The sequence below is a fragment of the Hirsutella rhossiliensis genome, assembly GCF_020360975.1.
Source record: "Hirsutella rhossiliensis strain HR02 chromosome Unknown scaffold00003, whole genome shotgun sequence".
Lineage (NCBI taxonomy): Eukaryota > Fungi > Ascomycota > Sordariomycetes > Hypocreales > Ophiocordycipitaceae > Hirsutella > Hirsutella rhossiliensis.
The window spans coordinates 5,319,884-5,337,753 of record NW_025408669.1 but is presented as its reverse complement, the minus strand read 5'-3'; the positions used below and the strand labels follow the sequence as shown (position 1 = coordinate 5,337,753).

The window sequence follows — 17,870 nt, the reverse complement described above, 5'->3', positions numbered from 1 at the left end:
GAGTCAGCATCAAGCTTCCCTGGATACAGTGAGGGAACCGGGGCGATACCAGGTACGTACCTAATACTTGGTACGCCGATAAACGGCGCGCGGCTTGTCTCTCGCTCTCACTTCTCGCTCTCACTTCTCGCTCTTGACCGTCTCTCGTTCTTTGAAAAACTGGCCAGCGTCTGTCTGGATATTGCAACTGGAAGCGAGGCATCGATACCGTCTGTGACTTTCAACCCTTCTGCCATGGCAAACGGCACTCCGATTGGCAAACATAGTGACAGGTGAAGGTGTACTGCAGTACCTCGCCTCGCAACCAAGGCGGCGATGACAACTGACCGACCCACTGATATTGTCCTTGTTAGCCTCGGCAGGCCAGCAGCAACAGCCAGCTCTGCCCAGGGCCCCCCGTCCGCCCTCCATCCAACCAAACACATCTGACATCTGACACCCATCACCGACGGCGTTTCATCGCCTGAGCCATCCATCCCAGCCCAGCCGAACCGTCGAGCGCTGCACGCCTTCTCGATTGCTCGGACCGTATGCCGTCTTCTCCTCTGCGCCGCTCGTCAACGCCGGCGTCAATCTGCGACTCCGTCTCTCCCCTTCCTTGACCGTCTCGGCATCGATAGCTCCAGCCATGGGCAGGCCACAGACCGCGACCCTCCCGCTCATCCCCCTCGCCAGAGGAGCTGTCCTCCTCCCCGGCCTCGTGCAGCGCATCACCGTCAGCTCCGGCCGCCCCGACATCCCGGCCCTCCTTGCCCACGTTTACGAACGAGCTGCCGCAAAGGGCCCCGACGGCCGCATCGACGGCGTCCCCATCGCCTGCGTCCCCATCTCGTCCCCCTTGGTCGGCCCCACCGGCCAGCTCCTCGTCAACAATGGCGAGGAGCCGGACAGCTCCCAGGTCGCTGATGTCAACCCGGCAGTGGCCGGCAGGGACGACCTGTTTGGCTTTGGCGTGGCCGCAAAGGTCGTCGGCATCGACGGACGCGGCTCCGGCGAGTTTGCTCTTCGGGTCGAGGGCACGTCTCGCGTCAGGGTCGACAGCATTACGCGTGAACGACCCTTCTTCGAAGCCACCGTCACCTACTTTGCCGATGCAAGTACGTCGCCATGAGCCAACCCTTCCGCTTCTCCCAAAACATGCAAATGCTAACTGGGCCTGCCCCGTAGTTGACGTTACCGATAAGCAGCTGCAGGATCTCTTTGGCCTGCTCAAGCTGCGGTCACGAGAGCTCGTCACCATACTGAGGATCTCGTCTCTGCTGCCCCGGACACGAGGCAGCCCCGTCCTCTCCCCGACCCTCACCAAGCGCCTCGAACTGCTCATCGTCAGAAGGGAAATCAACGAGGCCGGTCTACTGGCCGATTTTATGGCAAACTTGGTGGAGACATCGCACGAGGAGAAACTGGGAGTCTTGGCCGCACTCGACGTCAAGGTCAGGATTACAAAGGTGGTCGAGCTGCTGGAGCGCCAACTAGGCGGCATCAAGAACAACTTCAAAATCACCACTTTCACCTCGGTGCCGGTCCAGATTCTCGACCGCCTCAACGAAAACCAGTCCAAGAAGCAAAACTCAATCATCCCGATGCCGGGCATGAGCTTCGTCCCTCCCACGGGGCAGATGCCCTCGGGCAACGACCAAGGTGACGACCAAGAGGCAAGCGAGCTCGACGAGCTCAAGAAAAGGCTCCAGGCCGCAAAGCTGCCGCCCGATGTGGCCAAGGCCGTCGACCGAGAGCTGCGACGTCTACAAAAGATGATGCCCATGAACCAGGAGTATCAGGTCACGCGAAACTGGCTCGAGACTCTGTCCGAGATTCCTTGGGCTGCCGTGACCGACGACCGACTTGGTCCTGAAACCCTGACTCGTGCGCGCAAGCAGCTGGATGATGATCACTACGGCCTGGACAAGGTCAAGAAACGGCTCATCGAGTACCTGGCCGTCCTGAGGCTCAAGCAGTCCATCAACGACGAGGTCGATGAGCAGATTCGAAAGGCGGAAGCGGAGGCCCCCGTGCCCGAGGCTGATGATGGCCTCCCGCCCCATCTGGACCCGGTAGCGAATCCGCCAATTGAGCCAGATGCCGACGGCGCCAAACTGCAGATCCTCAAGTCACGGCGCATGGTCGACAAGTCTCCCATCATGCTCCTCGTCGGACCTCCAGGCGTAGGAAAGACAAGCCTGGCCAAATCGGTCGCCACCGCCTTGGGTCGTAAGTTTCATCGCATATCCCTCGGCGGCGTCAGAGACGAGGCCGAGATTCGCGGTCATCGGAGAACGTACGTGGCCGCGATGCCTGGCCTGGTGGTGCAGGGCTTGCGCAAGGTGGGCGTGGCGAACCCTGTTTTCTTGCTGGACGAGATAGACAAGATTGGGATTGCCAGCGTCCACGGCGACCCGTCGGCTGCCATGCTCGAAGTCTTGGACCCGGAGCAAAACCACTCGTTCCAAGACCACTACGTTGGGATGCCCATTGACCTCTCCAAGATCCTCTTCATCGCCACGGCCAACAGCCTAGACACGATTCCGCCGCCGCTGCTGGATCGCATGGAGATGATCTATCTCCCCGGCTACACGACGCTGGAGAAGCGCCATATTGCAATGCAACATTTGATACCAAAGCAGATTCGCGTCAACGGCTTAGCCGAGGACCACGTTGCATTTAACCAGGACGTCGTGTCGAAAATCATCGAGTCGTACACCCGTGAGTCGGGGGTTCGCAACCTGGAACGTGAGATTGGGTCCGTCTGTCGAGCGAAGGCCGTTGAATTCGCTGAGGCCAAGGACGGTGGTCGCCTGGGCGAATACCGGCCAAAGCTGACGGTGGAGGATGTCGAGAACATCCTGGGCATCGAGAAGTTTGAGGAGGAAATTGCCGAGAAGACGAGCCGGCCCGGCATCGTGACGGGCCTGGTGGCGTACAGCTCCGGAGGCAACGGCAGCATCCTCTTCATCGAGGTTGCGGACATGCCCGGGAGCGGCAGGGTGCAGCTCACCGGCAAGCTGGGCGACGTGCTCAAGGAGAGCGTCGAGGTGGCCTTGTCGTGGGTCAAGGCGCACGCGTTTGAGCTGGGGCTGGCCCCTGAGCCGGCCACGGACATCATGAAGAACCGGAGCATCCACGTCCACTGTCCATCGGGAGCCATCCCTAAGGATGGCCCAAGCAGTGGCATCGGTCAGGCAATCGCCTTGATTTCCCTCTTCTCGGGCAAGCCGGTGCCGCCTACAATGGCCATGACGGTAACTTCCCCCTTGTTTTTTTCTTTCCTTCACCTTTGCTCAGTCCTATTCATGCATTCCATAATTATGGGCGGCCTAACGCGTGAGACAGGGCGAGATATCCCTCCGCGGGCGAGTCACTGCCGTCGGAGGTATCAAGGAGAAACTGATTGGCGCCCTTCGGGCAGGCGTCAAGACGGTCCTTTTGCCGGCACAGAACCGAAAGGATGTCAGGGACCTGCCACAGGAAGTCAAGGAAGGGCTTGAGATTGCTCACGTTAGGTAAGCACGTGCTCAGTCTGGTGTGGTGGTGTCGCGTCAGACGTGATACAGATGGACGCCAGTCGTGGTTGAGACGGTGTAACTGACGCATGATGCTCGACAGCCATATCTGGGAAGCGATCCGGTTGGTCTGGCCCGACTCGCACTGGGCAGGTGACAGCCCCTTGGCTGGCATCGAGAGCCGACTGTGATTCGAAGCGCCAGCAGCCCCCTCGCATGGCTCGCACGACGATGCCGGCCAAGGTACAGGGCGGATGAGGGCCATTGCCAACTCGAACGGCTGCGCCACAGCGCCGAGGCGTCAAGTCGAGGGCTGGAAGAGGCAAGACATGCATGGCTGGGCCCGACGCATGGGCGCGAGACTGGAAACAGGACTGGCGACAGGACTGGCGACAGGACTGGGGCAATGAGCTGACAATTACGTGGTGGTGCTCCCGGGCGGGACACAGGAGAGGCGGGCGTTCTACAGGGCACGCGACCTTTGCGCCCGACGCAAATGGGGGCAGGGGCTGGGGATGGCGCGAGACTTGCACGGCATACGACACCAGACGAAACGGGCGCCCATCTACGTTGACCCTGGGACCGCGTGGCGGGAGGGGATGGTTGCGCATGGAAGCGTCGAGAGTCTAAAGGGCGTGGGCGGGCGGCGGCAGCCATGTGCTGGTGCTGGTGCTGGTGCTGGTGCTGGTGCTGGTGGTTGTCAGCTTGTGTGCTTGGTCTTGTTTGTGGCCCGAGGATGTCGGGGGATCATGCACGCAAGCGAGGCGGGTTGACTCGGGCGATTAGCGAGCACGGGAAGGGCTTGTGTGCCACGCGGGAGGAGGAGGAGGAGTTGAAGGGAGGGAGGGGGGTTTCCAATCTGTGTCTCGAGAGACGGGAGGCGACATGTATGTATGTAGGTAAGATGGTACCGTAATGTGTGCAAGCAAGCATGGTACGTACGCGTTGTTGGGTTTACACCCGAGGAGACATGATGGGGAGGAAGGGGGATGGATGGATGGATGGATGGATGGATGGATGGGAGGAGAGAGAGTCGAGCGAGGGAGACGTCGGCAGTTGTTTGTTGCATCTCCAAGGTGGGGTGGGTGAGTGGGTTACCCAGTCGGTCGGGCCCTCTTTTTCCCTCTCTTTTGCTGGCAGCGGCTTGTTTGTTTGTTCTGTATGTACGTACTGTAATTACTGTACTGTATGTATGTCGGTCGAGCCGGCGGCAGATGCAGACGGACGATATTTTTTTTCTATATAATAAAAAAAAAACCCCTTCCCCCCCACGGATCACAATTCGTCTCGTCGGGCTCTGGTTCCGACGGTGCAGAGCCGTGTGTGTGTGTGTGTGTGTGTGTGTGTGTGTGTGTGTGTGTGTGTGTGTGTGTACGTGTGTGTACGTGTGTGTCTGCCTGTGTCTGTCCGTGTCTGTCTGTCTGTGTGCGTGCTCCTTTCGGACTCGGACACCAACCCAAGCCACGCGACCCGGTGGCGTTGGCCGGGGACTGCAAGCCCGTTGGGAAGAGGGGAGGGGCCCGGCAAAGTTCAGCTTGGCATGGATATAATATGTACATGTGCATGCTGGATGGGCGGCGGTGGTGGTGCATTTCTTGGGATGCCCGGCGGCATCGCTCTCCCACCTTTGCCATGAGGTGCCGAGGAATGGAGGAGGGGGAGCGAGGGAGCGAACTGGGCTCCCGCCGCAAGGAATAGGACGGTATAGGTGGCTGCCGGCACATGTCCGTCGGGGGTTTGTGCCTCGGCGAGTCATAGCCCTGAAGAAAATTACACCGGGGCGGCGGCGGCGGCGTCATCGTCGTCGTCGTCGTCGCCGCCGCGCCGCCTATCTGCCTGCCGGCGTGAGCCGATTATCAGATTTTGACTGCATTGTCCGCGTCCGAAAGACGTGGGGGGTCACCCAAGCCAGTTCGTTCGTTCGACAGCGGCGAAAAGTACCGACCAACGACGGAAGCGGACGACGAGGTATTACACACGCCCCCAAACGGGGCATCCGAAGAGTGTCCGTCGTTGGGAAAAAAAAAGTCTCCACGGGAGTATCCGTCCATTACAGTCCGCGCCCGAGTCGCACAGATGTCACTCCCTTGCCGCGCTGACATGCGAGAAGCATCCTTCCTTTTTAGAAAATCCAAAGAGGCCAGAGGACGAGCGGCAGAGGAGGGCGAGGCAGAGAGCGAAACGGACGGCGAAAAGGCTCGGCGGGGAAGGGGAGAAGGGGGGGGGGGTTTCGAGAAAACACAAAAGCGGGATTGGATCCCGGGCGTCGGCGGCCGGAGTGGGGCGGAGGCCCGACGGACTTTTTTTTTTCTCTCGTTCTTTCTCTGCACGCCCTTGGGGTGACGGTAATGACGCGGAGGAGAGAGTACCTCGGAGTATCCGTATCCACTCGCCCGCCCAAGGAAAAAGAGAGATGCTGACGAGATACAACTGTATGTATATTAGTATATATATTAGTATGTACAGTATGTACAGGATAGAGAGAACTGCCGGCTGGCTGTGCTGGATGTATATGTATGTATGTACGTACATGCTGAACAGCCGCCTTACGTAAGGCACGGCTCCGCTCGTCGTGTGCCGGTACCTGCACGTCCTCCCTCGTCTGCTCGAGGTCCCGCGCCATGATTATATCTCGAGGCTCCGCGTCTGCTATTATATCTCGAGGCCCCTAAGGCATCTCGAAGACGTCTATAGATCTAGGAAGCAGGCCTGCATCCATCCATCAATCCATCCATCCATCCATCTCCTCGGGCTATTCCAGCCGAGATGCTCTGCTCGACATACGGTAGGGACTCGCACAGGTACGAATATACTTCCCGCATACCACGCCATCCAGGTTCGTAGGTACAGACAGTAGGCAATAACGACGGCGTCAATGCTAGATGGCGCGTTTCCTCTGAACCCCCCCTCCCCCTCCCCCCTGAGCTGAGCAAGAACGGGGAGCGAGTAAGGCAACCCAGCGCCCCCCCCTTCAAGTATAATATGAATAAAATAAAATAAAAAAATCACTTGCTTATTTTTGGCTTCCCCAATCCCACCATCTCTCGGCAGGGCTTAGGCGCAGATCACGCCATTGCCGCTTTTGCTTCCCAGAGAAATCAGAGACGGCAGAGTTGCGTCTTGTTGCAGATAGATAGGGCTTAGATTCTCGACGTCGACGCTGCGAGCTACCACCTCGCCACTAGCAACCACCTTGGAACCTTGCAATGTGACAAGCGCGCATCCCCGCGGGGGCTCCAGGTCCCATGTTTACACCGTCGCCACTGGATGAAGTCGCTGGTGCATGGCAGTTACGGGTACGACCCAAAGACATGGGACCGTCGGCTCTGAAGAGAGGGAGCGAACAAGGCAAAGGATTTTCCATGTTTTTCAACCCTCGAGGTCCGGCAAGGAAACAAGCAGACGAGATCCCGATGCAACGGGAACAAGACCGATCTGCACCTACTGTACGCAGAGATCCGGCCTGGATGCATCGACGACGACAATACATCAGCAGTGCCATGCCATGCTATAAAGCCCGTCACAGCATCCCGGAAAATAACGACACACACATATCCGGACTCGTGGTTCCAGTCAATGTCCGAACCATCACTATGTATGCCATACCTTATACCATAGACAAAAGTGTGCGGATACATACATGTGCGCATGTACGTATATGCCCAGAGACATATAGTGAGCCCTTTTCCCACGCCCTCTCACTCTCGGCCCAATCCCCTGCCTCACCGGATTTCGTCCCGAACTTCCTCGAGTACATATAAGGCTGTCTGGTCTATTATACGTACCTCGTACTGCCCGGCATGGGGGCGATGCTCTTGGCGTCATCCCTCCGATTCATGCTTCCTCGCTGCTGGGCCATGCCAGCTCCCGCAGGGCCCTTTGATTCCTCATGCCTTGTCCGGGGTCATTCTTGCATCCAGATCACCGTGGCCGAGATCGCCTCACGCAACAAGGTGCGTTGCCCCGAGAAATCATCGGGCGGCTGGCCCGCCGCCCTCGACCACCTCTCGGCAATGTGACACACCTTTGCAGAAAGCAAGGGGTCAAGGACAAGAACAAGCAGCCAAAATCTCCGTCGTTGAATGTACTGTACTCGTCTGTCAGAATGCGACAGAACGTGCATCATGTATGTGACGGCGAGTCTATCCTGCATGGCGTCTGCCTCGTTGCGTACCTGTACACAGCCATGGTACTACATCGTTTGGGCCAAGTACACAGGGCCGGGTCGAGGTACTCTCTGGTCCTGCTAGGGGAGATGGTTCGGATGCAAGAGCAAGCATGCGAGCGAGTCGTGTTCTTGGCGGACCAGGCCACCATGTCCTCCTCCCAGCAGTTCGCTCGAGCCATATATGGTTGCATCCATCGCGACTCGACGGAGCATTTCGACGACAGGGACCGTCGCCCGGGACGGACCACGTCGTCGTCCCACGGTGAGCGGCTGGCCCGGAATTCCCCCTACAAGCAGCCGAGACAGCCTGGACGCCATCCAAAAGTGCACATGCTCCATGTACATGCACTTGAGTGAGACATGGCCATGCTTGGCCGTCGCTCGTCTCGTCGACGTCGTCATCGTCATCGTCCTCGACTTGCCTTGCCTGCCCGTGTGTTACCCTCTCATGCTTTCCCGGAAATTTCCCTCACCAATGAATTTTCTGCCGTCCTCGGAAGTGAGCGTGGGATGCCGCACTGATCCGTCTCCGTTCCTGTGCCCCTTCAACCTTTGCCCTTGTCCCGCCCGCCGTGTCCACTCTCACCTGCCTATCTGCCCCTGCCCAGGATTGCCTGTTCGACCTACCCAATGCGGCAAATTGCAGGTTGGGCGACATAGGGCTTGCCTCGGACCGTCGATTTGCAGGTCGCCCTTTGCGCCACTGGCCACTCAGACGCCAGCCAGCAAAACAGGCTCCCAGCGCTTGGCACCCCAGATAGATTGCAGGATGGGGGGGGGATCTCGGGCCTCCTTGGGCTTTTGGAGTCGATACGCTGCGCTCGCCAGCAAGCGTCATGGCCCCGGGACACGGGACAGGGGCCTCGGTTCCCAGCGCCGGGGCTCACGCCTTGTCTCGCAGCTCCCATGCGGGTGACATGACAGAAGCGGGTCGTCAGAAAGGGGATGCGCAGGTGCCAGTGTGCCAGACTTTCCGGTTGAAGTTGGCGGCACGGGCCCCGAGGTGCCCCGTTTCCCCTCGAGTCCTCCCACTCGACACAATGGTTCAGGCCATGGCCGACCTTTTTGCTTTGGCCCAGGCGCGCGGCATCATCCTCGTCTTAAACCGGCCCGTCTCGCCCCTCGTAATGTGTGTGGACCGGGCCTAAACACCGACGTGCCGGCATCTTAGCATCGCGTTCCGATGCACGAGAACCCACGACTTTGAGTTCCCGGCGAACTGTCGTCCCGGGGCAGAGGAATGCTTCGTAGCCGCAGGCACATGCGGGAGGGTCATTCAAGGCCCCTGTATAGTCAAGCTTGGTTTGATTTTTTCTCGTCAGACAACGCTGCGACGAGCGAGGCGGCAACCTTGGCGGCGCACTGCGAGCTGAGTGAGGGGCGGGCCGTCTCAGCAGTTGACATGATGCGCGACCCATGCGCTCGGCAGAAATACAGGCCTTGATCAGTGATCAAAGGGGCTTTAACCGTACAGTAGACGAGTACCGTGGTGCCTCGGCCAAGTTGCAAGTCTCCGACTGAGCAGGTAGGTTGGCAACACAGGTTGCATGCGTCAAGTATATACATTGATGCACACGGAGTGTCATGGACTGTAACTTGAGATTCGATGACCTCTTGGTGAGACGGGTCAATGGAAGCCATTGCCGAGCTTTGGCTGCCCTCTCACTTGAAATACCCTGCAGCTGCGGTGGTATGCACGTTCCCGCCCAGCCAAACGTTGGCGGAGCTGGCCAGATCAATGGGGCAATGGCCTTGCTGATATCATGCCTCCTTGCCGACAGTCGCAGTTGCCTCTAGATAGGCCCTGACGGCAATTGGGCGGCCGGGAACGCACAAACTCTGGGTATGTACGGCATTCGACGATGAAATGCGTGCAGCCGTCGTCGACCAATGAGATGTACCGCATCGTCGAGGCATCTTGCGGTCTGGCCTCGATCTGCCGACGGGAGGTCGCATGCCATGTCGAAGAGCCAGGCCATGGGAAGGATGCCTTGTTGGTCATGGAGTGTACAAGAACCGTCGGGAATTACCGTTGAACGGCTCGAATGGCGTGAGCTCTGTAATACCGTCCTCATCGGTGTCCGCAGACTTGGCCAGCTTCTCCAAGACAGCACGGCCTGGATGGTTCGGGATGCGCGTCACAGATGGGCCAGCTGGAAATAGCCGGAGAAGCGGGTATGCATGGACATGGTGATTATGCTCTCGTGGGTGAGTGTCGCTTGTAGGACAGGCACAAGACTGTAGAGACAGCAAGCGCCGTACCGGTCATTCTGTTGTCGAGGCGGCGCCTGGAATTAGCTTACAAAAAGCCTCGCCATCATGAGCAGCGTCATCCAAGCTGACGAGGCTCGCTCAACAACAGCATCGAGCCCCCCGGCCGGGTAGATTGCCGGATCGGCGCGGCACGCTCTATGTGCGGTCATGTCGAAGCCCTTGACGGGCCCCAAAGGACGGATTTGCCATCAAGTCGGACGGCGAGCTAAGCGATGGGGGTACGTGCATGCCAACTGCTTCGCTTCGTCTCCTCCAAAAGGGGAGAGTGGCCGAAGAAGGGTGCGCTGTGCTCATTTCCACGAAACCGGCTTTGTCGAGGAAGCGGAAGCGGAAGCGCGGCGGAACACGGCCATGTGCGGGTCGGAGGATTTCAGCTCGGCAAAGCCACACGACGTGCCGATTCATTCGTCCTCGGGCGGGGCGCGGCGATGGATCCGTCGGTCGACTCGATCGTCTCTGGTTGCGAGGTGTCACGCACGAGTGGAGTGGGTTTGGGGGATACTGCCTGAGGATGCCGCCTGAGGATGCTGCCTGAGGCCACAGCAAGTATGTATGTACAGTATTCGTGGTTGAACAAAACTCCCCAGAGCCCCAGAGTGGAAGGCACGCACGCTCCCGGTGCTCGTAAATTAGTCATGGCCGGCTGCCCGTTGCATTCGGCCCTTGCAGCTGGTGAACCGAAAGGCTCACTCTGTCAGTCTGCTGCTGTTTCGGCCGTGTCATGCTACTCCGTACCCTGCAAAGCGTGGGAAACAAAGGCAAGCTTGAAGGGACGCGAGACACGATGACGCAGAAGCACCCACACGCGAAATTGCCCCTCGGCTCTCCCGCACGCCTAGGCAAGAGCCTGACTCTCGTGCAAGAGGGCGTCACAGTACAGTAGATAGGGCATCACACGTTGCCGCGGCGCTGCTGCTGCTGCAGTCGATTAACCTTGACATGGCATAAGGCTCCGGCCCGTGAAGCAACCATGTCGGGTCGCATCGTCTTGATCTGCCCAGGAACCATCTCTCTTCCTGGTTGCCCCCCCCTGCTGCGGGGGATTTCTCAACCACCACTCATCTGTAGCGGACCTCGCCGCCATGACATGATGCAGACCATCTTGTTGTATCATTCGCACACGTGGAGAGAGTCAATGTATGTACTGTATGTATGCCATTGCATCCCATGCATGTCGTTTGGATTATACCGAGACGTCGCAGCCTACGCGCATGGAAGGATGTTCGCGTCAGGCAGGAGTCATGCATGCCGCCACATGTCTCCCCTCGAAATCTTGCTTCTCTACCCATTTCCTCCCGCGGAGTTTTTGTCGGCCTTGGTAGCGAGAGATGGCGCCCCCGCCCCCTGTTTCCCGGCCTAGGAGCTAATGAAGCCGCATCCGAGAGACGACGTCTGTTACAGACATGGACAGACGCATGCAGCTCCATGCACCCGTCCAAGCAGACGGGAGGGAGAGTCCGGTCCAGTCTTGCCCTGGCCGTGCTGGATGCACGTCTCGTGTGCGGGCAGTCATCCATGTGAGGCTACGCCCGTCTCCCCAGGGACACGCCTGTCGATGCGACGGCCAGTGGCAGGGGAAATGGCGTCGGCCGCTGCGACTGCATATATGTGCTGTAAATGTCAAAGGTCAGCTTGGCTTCGGGGCACGATGCATTTTCTCTGCCTGCCCATGGAGCTGAACCGTCGGTCGCTGCCGTTGATGAGTCGCCGATGAAACGGGCCGCATGGCCGACGGCTGGTCTCTGACAGGAAAAAGGGGGCTGATGGGCAATAGAAGCTTGATGGGTGCTGATGCAGATATTGATGAGAAGGCTGCTCCTCGGAGTGATGCGCCGGATCTTTAACATGCTTGTGGATCTTGGCTACCCGCCGTCGGGGGTGGCGCCAACCCTGGGCCCCCTTCGTTTCCCCCTCTCTTCCCGTCGGGCGCAGCGCGGTGCTTGGATGTCTGGTTGGCATGCGACGGCATGGAGAGGGAGATGATGGGATGAAGAGTTGGGATGGAAGCCGTATCTCTTCGACGGCGGGTTGGGGCGCACACGCAGCCCCGAGTACCTCGACTTGTCTCCCCTGTTATCTTGAGTGAGAGGAGCAGGCACTGGTACGCATTCACACCGTGCGGGACAGTGCACGCCGCTCCACGTCATCCGCGCAGGAACTATCGGTCGGTGTGCTGGGGACGCGAGGCTTCATATTCCCCCCCCCGACAGCCCTTCACAGCCTTGACCTCTTGTCCTTTTGCGACCGTCTCCGTCCCTTCAGCCCCCCCTCCATCCCCCGTCCACTCCTCCCTCCCCCGTCCGCTCCTCCCGCTCTCCGGTCCCAGCTCGTCTCCGGAAACTGGGCTCGCCCTGCTGCGAGCGAGGCCGCCCGTCGCTCGTGGTTGGACGCAATCTGTCATGTCATACGGACGCTGCCGCGGCTGATTCTGAGCTGTCGACGGCCACGGCAGCTAATCAGAGGGCAGCGAACCGCCAGCGCCCGCACACTCTCCCTCAGCGCGCGGCGCGCAAAGAGGACGACAGTCCAGACCCCAGTTGCGGTAAAGCTCCACGACCATCATGTGTTTGCCTCCCCCCTTTGCCCAAACGGGCCGCGCCCACGTCGCTGGAAGTCCTTTGCCGTGTCTCCCGCATGGGCTCAAGCGGCGTTTTAACTCGACGTCGTATTATGCGGGGATGGGCCTTTCTCCATTTTCTCGTCATTTTTTTCTTCTTCTCTGCTCTTCACACGCACCGTGATTGCCTCCCAAAAACAGGGCCCAACCGAAACCCCAAGTGGGAAGAGACGAGTGTCGAGGCCGCCAAGCCCGTCGGCGCATGAAACAGGCAATGGCTGTCTCCGAGATGAAGTCTTTCGCCGAGCTCGGGCATTTCCCTCGTCCTCGGTCTCTACACACACGTAAAGGATAGATTGGGCAGTCAGATGGGGGGTCGTACCGGCTCGAGCCTCAAACTGCAGCGGCTCGGGAAACTCCGCTTCCTACTGATGCTCGAGTCATCGGCCCCCTAGACTGACATTGGCACCCCACGATTCCAAGCATGATGCGCTGACGAGGGCAGGGCCTTGGTGCTAACAAGCTGGCAGCATGGCCGTCGGCTGAGCATGTTTAATGACGACCAAGCAGGCAGGAATCAAGAAGCCTGCCAGACGACGACTCCACCCACCATGTGTCATCGAACACGCCCCCTGGTCCCCTGTTTCCTTTCCAGCGTGCTCCAGCAAGCCGGCATGCAATCCTGTTTCCTGTTGTGCCGGTGCGTCGACTGACATCGGCCCCATCCCACCACACTTTGCTTGCCTTGCCGCGGGCAGCTCCAGCACCACCGCCCTCCGTCAGCGTCTGTCGTCGTCTCGAGTCGTTGCGAGCTCCTTTTTCTTTTCTTCTCCGGCTTGTCTCTGGCGTGCGCATTCCCAATCTTACCTCGTCACTTCTTGTTACACTTAATTATCCCCCTCCCCCCCCACACCAAGGACGGAAATGGAGGCGTCTGGGGATGCTCGCATGGACAGACATGGCGTCGGTCCCATCTGATATCAATCCTATGCGAGCGCATGGCTGTTTGGATCCGGCATTGAGTGGATGGGGTCGTGACAAAACGCAATGCCCTGTCGTCGTCGTCTCGGTGGAGCTTCATCTTGCCCAAGTCTGGAGATTCCCTGGATAGCCCTGGCTTTCAGCCTTGGGCCGTCCCCCCTTTTCGCATCCAGCCTGCTGGCAATGCCATGTCCAGCCCGAGCGCCTTCTGAGCCATCCCTGCCCTGCAGTGTCCGTACCTGGACGGAGTACGGCCGACGCTCTCTCGCTCGTACACACTCGCATGTACATGTGCTCCTATATGTCCATGGATGTGCGTATGTATTGCGTGCCCGCCCGCCCACGCTGCCGCCCGGCCGACTGGAGCTCCGTTTGTCCAGAACCAACAGCAATACTGGTCCCCGGAGCCCGACAGCCCGGGTGTGTCTGCCCCCCCCTCCCCCGTCACCTCCAATCACGGCCGCTTCCAGAAGAATCATTCCTCTCTCTTTCTCTAGGACCAGGGTTCCCTTCCTGCTTCTTCATCACTGCGGCTTCGGGCCCCAGTCGATCCAAGTACCGTCCTGTAGGCCGTCTCTTTTTGAACATCTACATACAGCCATACCACGGTCAAGTGTCTATGAATGTACGGGACTGCTATCATGACATGAATCGCTGGCCCTTGTCTTCCGCTCAACACCCCCCGTCTCTCTCTCTGTGTGTGCCTCTTCACTTCTTCTCTCCTTCGCCTTGCCTTTCTCTGCCTTGTTTCTCGTCGCGTCTTTCTCCAGCTTCATCCAAGTCTGCTGCATCTCTTCTCATCTAGCTCTCTTACTGGCTGTCTCGTCTTTTCTGGCCTCTCTCTCTCTCACTCATTATCCCTGAAACACGGGCCGGATAAAACAAAGGGAACCCCTCTCGCCCGTCCCGCCCCCCTGTTCGTCTCTTGTGCCTCGTCCTGACTCTCGTCCGTCCCTTCTTGCAGATTTGCCAGCTATGTGTATGTATGTACTGTAGATGGGCTCCGATTGCCGAAGTGACACCCTGACGGCTCCCGTGCGTGGCCAGACACCCCCCCCCTCCTCTCCCTGGTCTCTCTTGTCTGATGTGCCTCTTTTCCTGCGTTTTTTGACGGGGACCCCTGTGCCCACGCCCTCGCATCCCCTCGCATCCACCCCCCCCTCCCCCCCAAAATCCATACCCGCCTCGCGTGTCTTATTATTGCCCAGTACAGACCCCAAATCTCCCCCCCCCAAAAGAGCAAACCTCTTTGCCTCGTTCGAGACACGCGGAGAATTGTCAGATGGGGGACCCGCACTGCATCCCCACGGCATAACGCTCGTCTCTTGGCTAGCATCCGCTCTACAGACTCGGACCAGGATCCCTCCCACACCCCCCCGAAGCCCGGCCGCCAACCCCCAACGACCCTTGCTCGGCTTGCACCTCGAGCAGCCCAGCGAGTTGCACAAAAACCGAGCTCGAGCCGCCGATCAGCCTCTAGCTCCCCCCCGAGCCGCCGCCTCGACTCTTGCCTGTGCTGGTTGCTCTCTCTACCACTCCCTCGGCCCTTCGTTTACCTCTCTAAATCAGTCTCGGACGGGAAAAAGCCCTTCGCTTCGATCCATCCAACTCTCCTCGTCAGCCCCCGTGGCGGCTCCCTGGTTCAGCAGTTTCGGCCAGCCGCCTCTTTCCATCCCATCCCAACAATCTCAAGCAACCACACCGACAAGTCCCCATGCCGTACGTATCACGACAGTTGTAAGATCTCTCGGTGGTAGTATCACTGTGCAGCGCTCTGTTTCACGCCAGCTGCCCCCGACTCTTACATCTTTGCTGGCTCCTGTCTCTTAACCATTGCCTTCTACCGCTCGATCGTCCCCCCCCCCCCTTCTTCGAATCATCCGCCGCCATCGGGCTCTGCATGCCTTTCGAGCCCCGCGATCATCACCAAAGGAGATCAAAACCAACATCAACATCGTCATCCTCGGTCAGACCGGTGCACTCTGACTTTATCTCTCTCTTCCCTTCTTTCTGTCGGGGAGTCTGCTCGCGTGTTTGCCCATCATCGTCCATTTGCGGACCGACTTGGTCGTTTCGTGCAAAGGAAAAAGCGGCTTTCTTTTGCGTGATTGACGATAGATAGCTCGACAAGATCGTTAGGACGACGGCTAACAGTCTTGGACGCCTCGTCTTTCTGTCGGTCCTGGCTTTGCACGGGCCTCGCCTTTCCTAAGGGAACGAAAGCGGCAGCACGGCCACGATCCGGCCGGGGAAGAAGCCCAGGCTCTTTAACAAACTCGAGGCAAAGTCCTATCCATGCTGTCTGTAAGCCGCCCTCTCGACACTCGTTCGTTTCCTCTCGGCCAGCGCCCAGGTATAGCGCACCCGGCCAGCGGCGCGTCAGACCCGGGCTGGGAGAGCAAAATAGCAGAGTCTGCGGCATCGGCTCGCATCCGGGCATATCCTTCTCCGCCCATGTCAGGGCCGTCGAACGTCCCGCCCAGACTATCCCGAGAGGCAACCCAACGGGGCGAGGCACCGACTCTTTACTCGAGCAGCAGCGCCGTCACGCACAATGCCTACCGAGAGAGGCCTCTACAGCTGCAGCAGCAGCATGGCCCGCCGCCGCCGCCCCAACACCTGCCGCCCCCGAGATCCTACCCGCACGAGCCGCTGCGCGCACCGCACGGCTTTCCGGGCCCCGAGGAGGCGATGCCGCTGACGCCCTTGTATACGCCCCATCAACCTCGCGGAGCTTCGCAACCGGCTTACCAGCGGCCGCATACCGCTACGTCTGGACACAACTCCGAAGGGCCGTACCCGATGACGAGCCGAACGCCGGCAACTGAAAACCAGTCCTTTTCTCCGCCCAAGTCTCAGAGGAAAACCAAAGGCCATGTTGCCTCTGCCTGCGTGCCTTGCAAGCGGGCCCATCTTCGGTAGGCAACTTTCCTGGTCTCCCCCTGTCCAGACTGGTCGATGCAGATGCTAACGGGGGTGTATGCTCCAGATGCGATGGTATGTCTTCTATTTGGTTTCTGTTCGCCCGATGCCACGGGGTGGAGCCTGTCAAGACTACTGAAGTTGGCAGCTTGTACGACCCAAGATATGTTGCCGATCAGTGCTGACCAACTGGCGACAGCACAACGACCGTGCTCGAGATGTCTCAGCAACGGCAAGGAAGACGCTTGCGTTGACGTTCAACACAAGAAGCGTGGTAGACCCCGACTTCGAGACGACAGGGACGCCCGATACGATCCGCTACGGGCCCCGCACTATCCAGATCTCTCGTTGCGAAGGCCGCTGAGTACATATGCCCCCGGAGGCCCCGTGGCGCAAGGATCCGACGAGATGATTCAGAGGCAACAATCCTATCGGCAACTCGAGACGCCGACGAGCGCGACGCTCCCGCCGAGACACTATGTCGAGAGAGCCCCTGATGGGAGCATCTACAGCCCGCCACCGCTGCCTGCTGGCTACCCGGAGCCGGTGGCTTACCTGACGATGGGAATGGACTTTGCCAAGGCATCGCCGACGTTTCTGGATGCTATTAGCGCCGTGAGCGTGACGAGTAGGAAACTGAGCGATGTAGCGGCCGGCACGGAGGCGGAAAAGATCTTTGGCATGCAGAACCGGCTTTTGGGCGAGCAGAAACGAAGAGAACCAAACTACTTGCCGCCTATCCTGGGCCTCGGGCCGGCCTTTCAGGGGATGGGATTCGGCAAGGAGGACATTACGAGGTTCCATTTGAATATTCAGGAGCAGCTGGCATTTGTCGGGCCTGATGGATATGCGAGGCATTATCCTCTCCGCATAGGGCTGGGAAAGGAGGGATCGTTCTTCTTCGTCGTCATGTTGCTGAGCATACCGCCTCGTTACCCGCTTCCGTCGTCCGCGCCGACACGAGTTCCTGCCGCCGTTCCCTATCACGGGACACCAGGGCCACCGGAAGGCCTCGGGCCCCGCGCGGGTGTCGGCCCGGCGTTCGATCCCGTCCGACACAGAGTCAGCGAGAGCCCTCTGAATCTGCGATCGCCTCTGAGCCTGCAGAACCTGGCGAGCCAAGCGTCGCCCGCGGTCAGCCCCGGCATCGCCTCTCCCGTTTCCCCCTACGGTGCCTCGGCGGGCACCAGCCGCTACTCTGGGCCGACGGAACAGCCACCCTATGGACCTGCTGCCTCTGGCGGACAACTGCCTTCGTTTTCCGGTCGGCCGGGCCAGCAGAGATTTCAGCTTCCCCCCATCAGAGCACATTCCGAGCAACGCCCACCGGCGGTAATGGGAGGATACGGATGGCAACGAGACGAACGATCAGGGCGCGTCGATATCGGAGGCTTAATCGATAAGCCTGAAGATGACGGGGGGAAGCCGCATTAAAAGCGCCGTCTCTCTCTTCCTTGGCATCATGGGC

At 59.3% G+C, this 17,870-nt stretch overlaps 2 protein-coding genes across 2 annotated transcripts; both read left to right on the top strand.

Moving 5' to 3' along the window:
* Positions 1 to 628: 628 nt before the first annotated feature.
* On the top strand, positions 629 to 3,691 carry HRG_03784 (ATPase family associated with various cellular activities (AAA) domain-containing protein; the record flags this gene model as incomplete). Its single annotated transcript, XM_044862255.1, has 5 exons — positions 629 to 1,097; positions 1,168 to 1,940; positions 2,103 to 3,239; positions 3,331 to 3,500; positions 3,604 to 3,691. 5 exons carry the CDS (start codon positions 629 to 631, stop codon positions 3,689 to 3,691), a joined length of 2,637 nt encoding a protein of 878 aa, XP_044723281.1.
* A 12,243-nt stretch (positions 3,692 to 15,934) lies between these two features.
* On the top strand, positions 15,935 to 17,836 carry HRG_03783 (uncharacterized protein; the record flags this gene model as incomplete). The annotated part of the gene is made up of 3 exons (XM_044862254.1): positions 15,935 to 16,398; positions 16,582 to 16,821; positions 16,876 to 17,836. The coding sequence occupies 3 exons, from the start codon at positions 15,935 to 15,937 to the stop codon at positions 17,834 to 17,836; spliced, it is 1,665 nt and encodes a 554-aa protein (XP_044723280.1).
* Positions 17,837 to 17,870: the final 34 nt, after the last annotated feature.